The 12,561-nt window shown below is 60.4% G+C and overlaps 1 protein-coding gene across 1 annotated transcript; it reads right to left on the bottom strand.

Moving 5' to 3' along the window:
- Positions 1-7,798: 7,798 nt before the first annotated feature.
- On the bottom strand, positions 7,799-12,108 carry NMUR1 (neuromedin U receptor 1). The gene is made up of 3 exons (XM_051996478.1): positions 12,086-12,108; positions 11,076-11,998; positions 7,799-9,874 (listed from the first exon to the last, which is right to left on the bottom strand). The coding sequence occupies exons 1-3, from the start codon at positions 12,106-12,108 to the stop codon at positions 9,552-9,554; spliced, it is 1,269 nt and encodes a 422-aa protein (XP_051852438.1). The 3' UTR covers positions 7,799-9,551.
- Positions 12,109-12,561: the final 453 nt, after the last annotated feature.

Here is a 12,561-nt window from a genome sequence, read left to right on the forward strand (position 1 = left end):
TTAGCCTTTAATGGAGTGGTTGACCTTCCCGTTCTGGGCCGCAGAGGCAGCCCCAGTCCCCGGTGTGGCCCCCAGGGCCTCCGAGAGCCCCCGCCCCAGGCTGCCTCCCCTTTCCGTTCCTTTTCTCATCCTGAACCTGAAGGCAGGTGAGCCCAGCTCCGCCCCCGAGGACGGGCTGATGAACACCCCCAGCGGCCAATAAGGAGCAGGCACCTGAGTCGGTCCCAGACTGGGGAGCCAATCTCTGGCCCCCCACCCCGAGGCCCGCGCCCTTAAGGCCTGGGGTAGTTATAACCCCTGCGAGTATCTCAGCGCACTCAGAGTCTGCGTTTATGCGGGGCCGCGCCATCCGCCCGGCTATTTCATCCCCTCCAGCCATTTATCGGGCGCATTTCTCCGACTTTGGGGCAGACCCCGGCCAGACCCTGGGAGAAGAGGAGAGGAGCCGCCGTTCTGCTGGGCGGAGGACCGGAGCACGGAAGCTGTGGGTGCCGCCTCCCCCGCCAGAGCCGCCCCCCCCCAGAGCCAGCCGGCCCCCGTTGCCCCGGTGGGAGGAACCGCCGCCCGCCGGAGCTGGAAGCCGGGCCTCCCTCACCGACTGCTCCGGGAGCGTTCGGGGCAGTGTGGCCCAGTGAATAGAGAGGTAGAAATGAAGGTCCAGTGGGAAAATGGTCTTCCCTTCCCGGGCACGAAGTGTCACAGTCAGAATTCGAACCCGGGCTTCTGCCCAGATCCTGCCGGAGTTTTTCCGCCACTCCTTCCCACACAACGACGTTGAACTGTCCCAGGCTGCTCCCGCCGAGGCCCAGGAGCGCGGCTGCCCTGGACTTAATTCCTTTGGGGGGCCGGGGGTGGGGGGTTCTGCCCACGGGGGTCCTGCCTCCACTCCTGCCTGCCAATGACGAGGCAGGATCGCCCCCTGTGCAACCCCCTGCCCCCTCCTCACTCCACAAAGCGGAGGAATCGGCCAAAGCTCCTTGGCCACTGCCGAGGCCTTTGGTGGTCGTTGCCACCCGAGGGAGGCCTTGGTGTTGGCCCCTCTGGGTGCTGCCAAAGGGCAGCCGGAGTTTTTCCCCAGAAATGGCGAGCTGGAAACGGCCTCGGTCCGTCCTGTCCCCATCCCAGCTGCCTGGGGACTGGGCGGCTCCACAAAGTCTCCCAGGGGCCGCCTGGGATTTGACCCAACCCATAGCTTCTGGCCTGAGCTTGGGGCTGCCCTGCTCAGCCTTCTGGGCCTGCCTGGGGAAGCCACAGTCCCCCAGCCACGAGGCTTCGCCCCTTCCTTTCATCAGGCTCCGGCCTCTCTTCTGTCTCAGGAGCAGCTACGGGGCTGATTCTTACCTAGGGATCATGGGCCGCTAAGCCCAATGGGGAGGAGAAGGAGGGCCAGGGAAAGTAAAGAATTCTCTCCTTTATCTCCCTCTCTTTTTCCTCCTCCCCATCCTCCTCTTCTTCTTCCTCCTCTCCCTCATCTCCTCCTCCTCCTCCTTCCCTTCGCTTCCACTCCTCATCCTTTTCTCCCTTTCCCCCCCCTTCTCCTTCCCCTCTTCCTCTTCCTCTCCTTCCTTTCCTCCTCCCTCTTTCTCTTCCTCTTTCCCTTCCTCCTTTCCTCCTCCTCCTCTTCTTCCTTCCCCTCTTTTTCTTCCTCCTCCCCCTTCCTCCTCTTCTTCCTTCTCCTTTGGAAGAATTATTGCTAGGTTTTGTTTATATTTCCCTATCTCCCCCCTTCCCCCCCCATCACCACCAAGTCTTCCCTTTAGGAACAAAGGAAATCAGGCGGACTCTACAGTGGGCAGGCAGCATTTCCTGCCCGTTGTCTGCCACCTGTAGTGGGAAGGGAGGGGGTTTCGAGGCGGTGAGAGAGCGGGAGGCTTGGGTCCCCGGGTGCTCAGCTGAATGCTGAGGGGAAGGGCCTGGAAAGCAGCTTCTTGTTCAAGTCAAGGAGCTGGAATCATAAGATTTAAAGCTGGAAGGTCAGTGGAGACAATCTAGTTCGCCCACTCATTTTTACAAATGGGGAAACTGAGGCCCGGGGACAGGAAAGGGTCTTTCCAAGGGCCCCATGGCAGAGCTGGGAGGAGAACTGGGCTCTCCAAGCCATCTTGGAGGATGACCTGGCATCCCTATTAGACCAACCCCTCTTCCATCCAAATTTTGCAGACAGGCCTTCGCCCTCCACCCCATAAAATAAAAAGGAATAAACAAATGAGGATTTGGGTTAAACCCGACTGGTCCCTGGCAGGTGGTAACGGGGTGCCCCAGAAGTGGGATGTGAGGGGAGTCATGCAGTCAGCCTGGAGGGCGGGAAGAGGTCTGGGGAGGAAGGGCCCGGGACAGCTGCTTGTGGCAGGGGAATGGCCTGGGCAGAAAATCACTGGGGGCAGCGGAGCCTGGACCCAGAGGAAGGAGGCCCGAAGCGGAGCCCAGTCAGAGGCCGCGGGGCGTCCAGGCGAGGGGAGGGCCCGGCCCGAAGTGCTCCCCTTAAAGCCAAGCCCCAGCTCACCAGCGGGGAGACTTCCTTCCTCTGACACCAGAGAAATGCGCCTCTCAAGGCTGAGCTTCCTCCTGGCTTCTGCAGGGGAGCCTCTGGGAGGGGTGGCAGCCACGCTGGCCGGGAGCCCTTCCAGGACAAGTCGCGCCTTCTCTCTGCCCCCCCTCCCCCGGCGGGGCCCTTGAGTTAGGGGAGGTCGCTTCTGGACATTCCCAGCGTGGGCAATCTCTCCCGTGACTCAGACAGAAACCCTCCCACGGCCAGATGGCTTCTGCGAAGAGGACTCTGGCTCTGGGCCGGGTTCAAATCCTGCCTTGGCTGCCTCGGCCTGTGGGGCCTTAGGAAATGAAGTCACTTCTCTGGGGTTTCCAGGCTCTGCCTGAAGTGCTTTTTTCCTTAGGGACACCTTGGCAGGGGGTCACGTTAGAGACTTGAGGCCCACTTGGAGGCTGGGCCTCTGTCTGGGGCCTTGGGAGGAGGGTCCGGAGTCCCTGCCCTGCCCAGAGGCTCCATCACTGCCCCGTCCTCCCGGACTGGGGGTCAGTCTGCCCCCAGCCTCCCATCGCGCCCCCCCTCCCCACCTTTGCTCTGAACTTCCCTTCTCTTCTAGAGTCTCTTCCTCCTTTGGAGCTTCAGGAGCCTTTTCTGCCCCTCCCCCCATTTCCGTCCCCTCAGGTTTTTGACCGTTTTCATTTCCAAATCTCTCTGACCCCGAGTGGCCGCTGCAGCCCCAGCCTGGGCGCCTCCTGGAGGGCGGGGCCGGTGGGAGCAAAGAGCAGGGGCTTCCCTGGGAATGGGGCCCGCGGGTCTGTGCTGCCAGGGGGCGTGCTCGGGACCTTGCTCAGGTTTCTGCAGAAGCTGCAGAGGAAGTGGGAGCAGAGCCCCCCGACCACAGCAGGGGCTGTGGGGGCCTGTGGGCACCATCAGGGGCGGGGGGGCGGGGCTGGAAGCTTAAGGACCAAGGCCCAGCCTGGGGCGAGGGGCAGGGTTTGGAGGCAGAGGGCAGCCGCTGCCTCCCTCCGGCTCTCCCTACCTCTGAGAACTTGGACCAGTCACCGCCCTCAGCTCCCTCCTGGACCTTGGCTGCCACCGCCCCCTGCAGGGAAGGGGGCCAGGAGCTCCTACCTTCCCCCAAGCCCCAGGGCTGAGTTCCAGCCATCTGAAGAACCTGCCCCTCCACCTTTCCTGGGTCCGTGACCCCCTCCAGCTCCCCCTGGCGGACTCCCCAGCTTCCTGCAAAGCACAGAGACCGCCCGCCCCCTCCCAAACAAGGGCTTTCTCGACCAGCCAGCCCGCCCCTCCTCCCCCCGTGTCTGGGACATGGGAGTGGGATGAGGGTCTGGGACATGGGAGTGGAGAGGAGGGAAGAGAGGGCCGGAGCCATGGGGAGGGAGGAGAAGGGGTGAGCCCTGGGGGAAGGGGCTGCCCCCGTTACCGACAGAGCCAGAGGGAGTGCGCTTGGGGAGAGGCAATGGGCTTGGGGGGCCACCGGAGGGGCCCGTAGGAATCCTGGGTGCCCACGGGGAGCCCGGGCCAGGATGCCTGTTAGATATTGGGAATATGGGGCCTGGGACAGGAGGACGGAGCATCTAACAGGAGGAATGGCTGAAGCTCTGGGGCTGCCTGGGGACATGGAGGGCGGCTCAGGAGGCAGCTCAGGGAGAATGGGAAGCCCATTTGGGGACGCGGCTCCCGGGACGGAGAAGGAGTCCGGGGTTTGAGAGATTGGAGGCTCTTCCCATGGAGGCCGCCTGAAAGCTTCTGGGGATTGGGAAGCGAAGCTGAGGTCAGGGAGATGCTGATCCTGAGCCAGAGACTCAGAAATCCAGGAGTCGGCGGGTCTGCTTTACAGGGAGGGAAACTGAGGCCTTGAGGCCGAGGGCCTTGTCCACACCCCCAAGCAGCAATGTCAGAGGCCCGAGCCCTGGATACGTTCGCAGAGCTGGGAGAGAGCTCAGCCGTGCTGAAACTGGATCTCACATCTCTATCGAGAGGCCACAGTGTCCCGTAATGCCGGGGAGGTCATGGGGGGAGGGACGCCACAAGGGACGATTCAATTCAGTGAGCACTTTCTGAGCATCTCCTGTGCGTCAGGGAACCGGGGAACCGGGGAACCGGGACGGAGGAGGGGCCTGCCCCAGGAAGCTCGCCTCGGCCTGGGACCTCGGAGATCCTGCTTTCACCAAACTGAATTTGAGACCCAGAGGAAGGAGCCCACATAAAACAGAGAAGGCGCCCCAAGTCCTGGGGACACTTGAAGCTTTTAAGCTACTCAGACTAAGAGGCTGGAGTTGCCTTGTATACAAGTAAACAAGCAATTTCAGGGATTAGTCAGGAAGCTCCAGTGTTGGAATCTTTACAAACTGTTAAGTCATTAGAGTTGATAGAGACCATAATTACCTAATTAAGTATGATTGATCTGATCTTACAAGAAGATGTTTTGGGCAGAACCTGAAACAAGGTACTAAGTAGAACTAATCGATACAAGGCTTGTGTTCACACCTTTACTCATTGGAGTTCACAAGTATGCCAGATTCACAAAGTTAACTGTAACTTTGTGAATTCCCACCTCCCCTGAAGCTCTTAGGGCCAGAGAGCACTCTGGGAGAAAACCCATAATCCCTTTCTCTCATATCCCACAATTCCTCTCTCTCTTCTTGGTTCTAAGAGCTCTTGCAGCTCTGTCCTTTGCTTCTGCCTCTGCCTCCAGCCAGCACCAAGGTAAAAATTGTAAATGAATCTTTCTTGCCTCCGAGAGAGGGCTCTGGCTCTCAATCTCCCAGAGTGCTCCCTGTCTGTCCCAGAGTGCCTCTGTGTCATGAGTAAAGGTGTAAACACAAGCGTTGTATCAATTAGTTCTACTTAGTACCTTGTTTCAGGTTCTGGCCCAAAACATCTTCTTGTAAGATCAGATCAATCATACTAAATTAGGTAATTATGGTCTCTATCAACTCTAATGACTTAACAGTTTGTAAAGATTCCAACACTCCAAGATCCGGGAACCCGGGGTCGGCCGGGAGGCCCCCAGATCCGGGAACCCGGGGTCCATCGGGAAGCTCTGAGATCCGGGGCACTTGAAGGTCATTCAAAGTGAGCACTTATTAAGTGTGCTGGGCCAATAGGCTGGCGCCCGGAGGTGACTTTTTTGGTTGTTGTGGGAAACAGCAAGCAATTGAAAATGACTTCAGTCCCGTGTGACCTTTGTGCTTCCTCAGCCATGACGGGGGAAGAAAAGGGAGCAGGAAGTGCTGAGTTACCCACTTTCTAGAACGGCAGCAGACTTTAACTGCGCTGTTAGTTCTGGTCCAAGAGCTAGCACGTATACATGGACACTCTCTCTATATATACTCATATATATGTATGTGTATATATGTACACACAACCACATATGTGTTTTATATTGTATACGTATGTATGTATATGTATATATAGTGTCCATGTATATATGTGTATATATGTATACAGAATTACTTTTATATTATATTGAATATATCTGTATATATGTACACACATTTATATTATATTGTACAAGTATATATGGTATCTGTGTATATATGTATATGTTATATATGTACACACAATCACATATGTATGTTATATATGTATGTGTGTGTATATATATAGTGTCTGTGTATATATGTGCACAGAATCACATTTATATTATATTGAATATATCTATACATGTACATACATTTAAATTATAGATGAAATTTGAAATTTATATTGATTATATATATGAGAGACAAAAAAGAGACATAAACATCCATCATGACTATAGAGGGACAGAGAGAAGGACAAGTCAGAGACACGCGGGGCTTTGCCTCGTTGGGCGTTCGCCTCCTTGGAGCGGCGGAGAAGGGGCCCAGTGGAGTGAGGTCCGTGCTGTGGGCCCATGGGAACCTCTGAGGGGCGGACCCCTGCCTCTCCCTCTCCAATCGTCATCTCTCTTCTCACACCAGCACCACAGCCTGGAATCACCATAGTTTGGGACCCTGTTTAGCTGCAGCCACTTGGAGGCCGCTGGGATGCCCCCCCTTCAGCACTGGTGGAACGGAGGGAGCACCTGCGAATCCCCCCTCCCACCGGACACTGCCTTGCCAGGCTCATGACCCGGCCTGAAGCAGCCTCCTCCATGCTGGTGCGGACCCCGCTCACTGACCAGAGCCCTGGCCCACAGAAGTTCTGGGACCAGTTAGCGCAGTGAATCCTGGGTGAGTTTTCACAAATTAATAACGTTCATAATGAAACAGCTGGGAAGTAAATGCTCTGCTGGGTTAAAGTCAAAATGCAAAAAAAAAAAAAATAAAAAATAAGATGAATGTACTGAAAAGAAAATGAATTTTTATTTGGAAATGAGCCTTGAGTATAAAGAAATCTTAGGGCAAAAGCCCCTTGGAGCTGTAGCTCAAAAACACAAGCTTAATGTGACACGAGTTTTATTGGCACAATAAGAGACTCCCCGAGGATCGCTCTCTAGGAGAGCGAGAAGGGAAGGACACTTTGGGGAGCACAGGGGAGGGAAAGCCAGACTCTGGCGATACCTTTTTAATCAGAAATCCATCGCTAGCGTCCTTACACTGAGATATCATGTTTCCAGAAGATACGAAGCCTGGTGGCCTGAGTCAGGGCGGCAGTTTGCCAGAGATCAATGTAAACTCTTGCGTTTGGGTGCAAAACATCAATGGCAGAAGTACTGGGAACAAGGGAAGGAAGAGCGGTCGCTAGATGATTTCCTGGTGGCTTAATTGTTTCCCCTTTCGAGGCCTTCTTGGCAGGGAAATTGGAGAGGGCTGTCAATTCTCATTTGAGAGAGGAGACTTGGGACAAACAGAATTAGGTGACTTGGCCAGAGTCACACAGCTGGGAAGTGTCTGAGGCCAGACTTGAACTGATTCCATGCCCACTGCTCTATGGAGATGAAAAAGATCTGGGGAGCTTAGTGGCTTTCACGCTTTTTCTGTGACAAAGCTAATTCAGCATGGGACGGCATCAGCGGAAGTAAACGTTCGGGGGGATTCGATGGGCCCGCCCTCCTCCACCCTGGAGACTGTTTCAGACCGAGTTACCACATTTTAGGGGATGCCAAGAAAAGCTAGAAGCCATCCAGAGGAGGCCCTGGAAGCCATCGCTATGAGGTAGGGTGGGATGATCTTGGGGGACATTTACAGGGGCCCGGGCCTAGTTTGCCAATTTTACTTTATTTTGGTTTTTGTTTGTTTTCCAGTTTTACAAAGTTAGCTGCTGTTTGATTTTTGTTCCACCTTCGTCACCAAATGCACCTTTCCCAGCCAACCAGGAAGCCATTCCTTTGAGCTAGCAACTTTATTGTCTTTATTTTATTAAAGCTTTTTATTTTCCAAATATACGCACGGATAATTTTTCACCATTGACTCCTGCAAAACCTTGTGTTCCCCCCTTTCCCCACCTCCTCCCCTAGATGGCGGGTAGTCCAATATATGTTAAAACATGTTGAAATATATGTTAAGTAGGGACAGCTAGGTGGCGCAGTGGAGGTCAGGAGGACCTGAGTTCAAATTTGACCTTAGACACTTAAAACTTCCCGGCTGTGTGACCCTGGGCAAGTCACTTAACCCTAATTGCTTCAGCCAAAAAAAAAAAAAAGGAAAGAAAGAAAGAAAGAAATCGTTCCCCGTCCTTATCTCGTCTGGACAGTTGCTGTCCCATTTTCTGCCAGGGATAAACTGCCTTTCTTTGTATCTCCGACGCTTAATCCATACTTATCGAGTCCACTGGAACGGAGGGCTTTGCAGCCAGGTACTCTAAGAGCTAAAAAGGGGGGTTGTTGATTGACTCATTGATGGATTTCTTCATCTGAGTTCTTTTTAATGGAAGAGCTTGCCCACGTGGGCTCTCGGGACTGGGAGGAGCTCCAACGGCCACGGCTCCACGGCTGACCAGGGGCCGGGTTTGTCCCTTGTTCTCTAAGAGCACCACGACATCAGGGAGGTGACACCATGAACCGGATCTGCGTGAGGGAAGCTGCCAGGCCAAGTCACCTGCCTCACCTTCCCCTTCGGCACCACCTGGGCCGGGTCGGGGTGACCAGAGACGGCCCTGGATGCAACAGGGGACCTTGGCTTTTTTAAGCTACGGTCTTCACCCTTTTCCTGAAGCAACACCCATTCAGTGATTCGGGCTACGAAGCGACGGGGCCGAGGGATGGACCAGAGGCATCCGGCCGGCCCTGCCGGAAGTCCCCTGGACGGCCCACAGCTGGGGGTGGCTCCTGATTTTTCTGCCTGGGCCCCCTCCCCCGGAGCCCCCCGGAGCGGACTGAGGCTCAGAGCCGGCCCTCGGGTCCTGACGGCGAGCCTCCTGGGGGCATCTCTCCTCCACACCGAGCATCTCCGGCTCCCTCAGCCTTGGCCGTCCTCCTCCAGACTCCCGAGCCCTGCGGATGGGGGAGCTCCCCCCCCTCCCCCCGCACTGGAGATGGAAATGATTAGCGATGTCCAAGAGGAAATCCGGACTCGGTGGGTCCCCGGCTCACAGACCTGGAAGATTCCTCGGAGACCGTCTGGTCCGGGCCTTGTTTGCCAGAGGCGGAAACTGAGGCCTGTCCCAGCTTCGAATCCTTCCCTGCTCCGGGGGGCCGGGACTCTCGGACTTTGCTGAGGGTGGTTTTATGGAAGGAAGTGGAAGCTCAGAGTGGGAGGGGCCCCGGGAGGTCATCCAGGGGAGGGTGAAAAGCCCCCCCTCTGAGAGGGAAGGTCTCATGTCTGCACCCCCCACCGGGGATTCTGAGGTTCCCTCCTGGGGAGCGGCGCGGCCAGTTTGCTGAGCCTGAATTCCCATCCAGCCTCGGACATGCGCCAGCCCCGTGACCCTGGCCAGGTCGCTTGATCTCTGCCTCGGTTTCTCCATCTGTTAGATGGGGATCATAGACGCATCTATTCCCAGGTTTTGAGGACAAATGAAAGAATACTTGCAGTGTTCCAGTGCTGGCTTCAGGCCTGCTTCCCCTCCCCCCTCCCTGTGTGGAGGATCTCTGGCCAGCCCCTCCTGGCCCTCTCTGAGGCTGCCCCGACCACTCTCCCTCCTAGCCGGGAGAGCGAGGGCTCCCGCTGCCCAGAACCCCGGCTGGCAGCAGGCCCCCCTTCAGTGGCTGGGCCGGACCAGTCCCGGGCCGTCCGCGCCCCCGCAGGCCCAGGGCCTGGCGGAAGGCCCCCCGGAAGCGGCTGGACAGCAGGCTGTAGAGCACGGGGTTGGCGGCGGAGCTGAGGTAGAAGAAGACGCCGGAGGCCACGTGCACATACTGGAAGGCCTGGAGCAGCTCCTCCGTCCAGGAGGACACGCAGCTCCACATGAGGCGGTCCACGTGGAAGGGGGCCCAGCACAGGCCGAACACCACCACCAGCACGACTGCGGGACCGAGAGGGCAGGGACTCGCGGCGGCCCGCTGCATCCCCCTTCCCCCCTCCCCCCCCTCCGCCCCTCCGGCCCTGCAGCCTCAGCTTCCTCATCTGGAAAAGGGGCCACCTGCCTTTCCCCTCCCCCCTCCCCCCATGTCCCCGGCCTCTCCGCCCCCCCCCCCCCACCATGTCCCCAGCCTCTCCCCCCCCCGTGTCCCCAGCCTCTCCCCTCCCCCCCCACCGTGTCCCCACCTCTCCCCCCCCCCCCCCGTCCCCAGCCTCTCCCCCCCCGCCCCCAGCCTCTCCCCCCCCACCATGTCCCCAGCCTCCCCCCCCCCCCCCCACCATGTCCCCAGCCTCTCCCCCCCCCCCCCCCCCGTCCCCAGCCTCTCCCCCCCCCCCCTGTCCCCAGCCTCTCCCCTCCCCCCCCACCGTGTCCCCAGCCTCTCCCCCCCCCCGCCCCCAGCCTCTCCCCCTCCCCCCCGTGCCCCCAGCCTCTCCCCTCCCCCCCCCCGCCCCCAGCCTCTCCCCCCTCCCCCCGTGTCCCCAGCCTCTCCCCCCCCCCGCCCCCAGCCTCTCCCCCCCCCCGTGTCCCCAGCCTCTCCCCCCCCCCCCCCCGCCCCCAGCCTCTCCCCCCCCACCATGTCCCCAGCCTCTCCCCCCCCCCCCCCGCCCCCAGCCTCTCCCCCCCCCTGTGCCCCCAGCCTCTCCCCTCCCCCCTGTCCCCGGCCCCCCCCCCCGTGTCCCCAGCCTCTCCCCCCCCCCGCCCCCAGCCTCTCCCCCCCCCCATGTCCCCAGCCTCTCCCCTCCCCCCCGCCCCCAGCCTCTCCCCCCTCCCCCCATGTCCCCGGCCTCTCCGCCCCCCGTGTCCCCAGACTCTCCCCCCCCCCCCGTGTCCCCAGACTCTCCCCCCCCCCGTGTCCCCAGACTCTCCCCCCCCCCGTGCCCCCAGCCTCTCCCCTCCCCCCTGTCCCCGGCCCCCCCCCCTGCCCCCAGCCTCTCCCCCCCCCCGTGTCCCCAGCCTCCCCCGTCCCCCCGTGTCCCCAGCCTCTCCCTTCCCCCCCCTCCCCTGTGTCCCCAGACTCTCCCCCCCCCCCCGTGTCCCCAGCCTCCCCGCCCCCCCCCCCCGTGTCCCCAGACTCTCCCCTCCCCCCCGCCCCCAGCCTCTCCCCTCCCGCCCTCTCCCGGCCGGCACCGCGGCGGTCACTTACACAGCATCTTGGTCAGCTGCCTCTGGCGCAGCTTCTCGGGCCCGGGGCCGCCGGCCCTGGCGCTCCCCGCGCGGGCCCACAGGCGGCGCTCCCGCCGCAGCCTCAGGCCGATGAGCGCGTAGAGGGTGCCCATGGTGGCCACGGGCAGGCCGAAGAAGAGCAGCGCCGTCCCCTGCACCACCAGGTTGTAGAGCGCGCGCGGGCGCACCAGCGTGCACACGGCCGAGTCCGGCACCACGCCGCGGCCCGGCACCTCCAGCTCCAGGAGCCCGTGCAGGCTGGTGTTGGGCAGCGAGCAGAGCACGGCGGCCGCCCAGAGCGCGGCGATGACGCGGCGCGCGCGGGCCCGCGTGAGCGCGGCCTTGGCCCGGAGCGGGTGCGCCACGGCCACGTAGCGGCCCACGCTGAGCGCCGTGACGTTGAGCACGGAGGCCAGGCAGGCCGTCTCGAAGAGCAGCGTGCGGAAGTAGCAGCCGCCGGCGCCCAGGCCGAAGGGGTAGTTGCGCCACAGCTCGTAGAGCTCCAGGGGCATGCCCAGCAGCAGCACCAGCAGGTCGGACACGGCCAGGCTGAGGAGGTAGTGGTTGGTGGGCGTGCGCATGGCCTTGTGCCGCAGGATGACCAGGCACGTCAGGGCGTTGCCCGCCGCGCCCACCGCCAGGATGGGCAGGTAGGCCGCGCAGATGGGCCCGAAGAGCCGGCTCCGCCGCGGGCCCAGGTACTTGAGCCGCAGCTCCTCCAAGGTCAGGTTCAGGTCCTCCGGGTCCACGAGCTCCCTGCCCGGCGGGGGTTCGCTTCCGTTGCGGAGCTGGGGGCCCGAGGGGCCGGCGCCAGACACGCCCCCGGGGAAGCTGGAGCCGCTGGGGAGCGGAGGAGCCTGGGTCTGTGCAAGGGAAGGGAAGGTTCTCTGGGGACCTTGGCAGCTGGGGACTCACGGGCTCTGGGTTCAGATCTCGGCTCTGCCATTGCCACCCATGAGGTCTGCGGCAAAGCAGATCCCCTCCCGGGGCCTCAGTTTTCCCCTCTGTAACATGAGATCGGGGGCGGACTAAGGCTGCGGAGGCCTCTTCCTGCTGGAGAGCCGGGGTCCTGTCAACTTCCGTCCGGGAGACCCTGGGCAAGTCACTTCTCTGCACCTCCCCGAGTTTGGGTGGCTGTGGGGGGAGGGAGCGGGCTTCCTGCCGGGCTCACAATGAGGCCAGGGGGGGAAGGGGGAAGCCTGGGCAAGTGCGGTCCTATGGGCTCCCTGAGGCCTTTAGAGGAGAAGCTTGTAGATGGCCCTGGGCCAGGCCAGAGTGCAGGGGGCCCTAGGCCAGGTCAAAGTTCAGGGGTCCTAGGCCAGGTGAGAGTGCAGGGGGCCCTAGGCCAGGCCAGAGTGCAGGGGGCCCTAGGCCAGGTCAGAGTTCAGGGGTCCTAGGCCAGGTCAGAGTTCAGGGGTCCTAGGCCAGGTCAGAGTGCAGATTTACTGTCCTATGTGCCAAGGGCC

Source organism: Antechinus flavipes, chromosome 4 (genome assembly GCF_016432865.1).
Source record: "Antechinus flavipes isolate AdamAnt ecotype Samford, QLD, Australia chromosome 4, AdamAnt_v2, whole genome shotgun sequence".
Taxonomy (NCBI): Eukaryota; Metazoa; Chordata; class Mammalia; order Dasyuromorphia; family Dasyuridae; genus Antechinus; species Antechinus flavipes.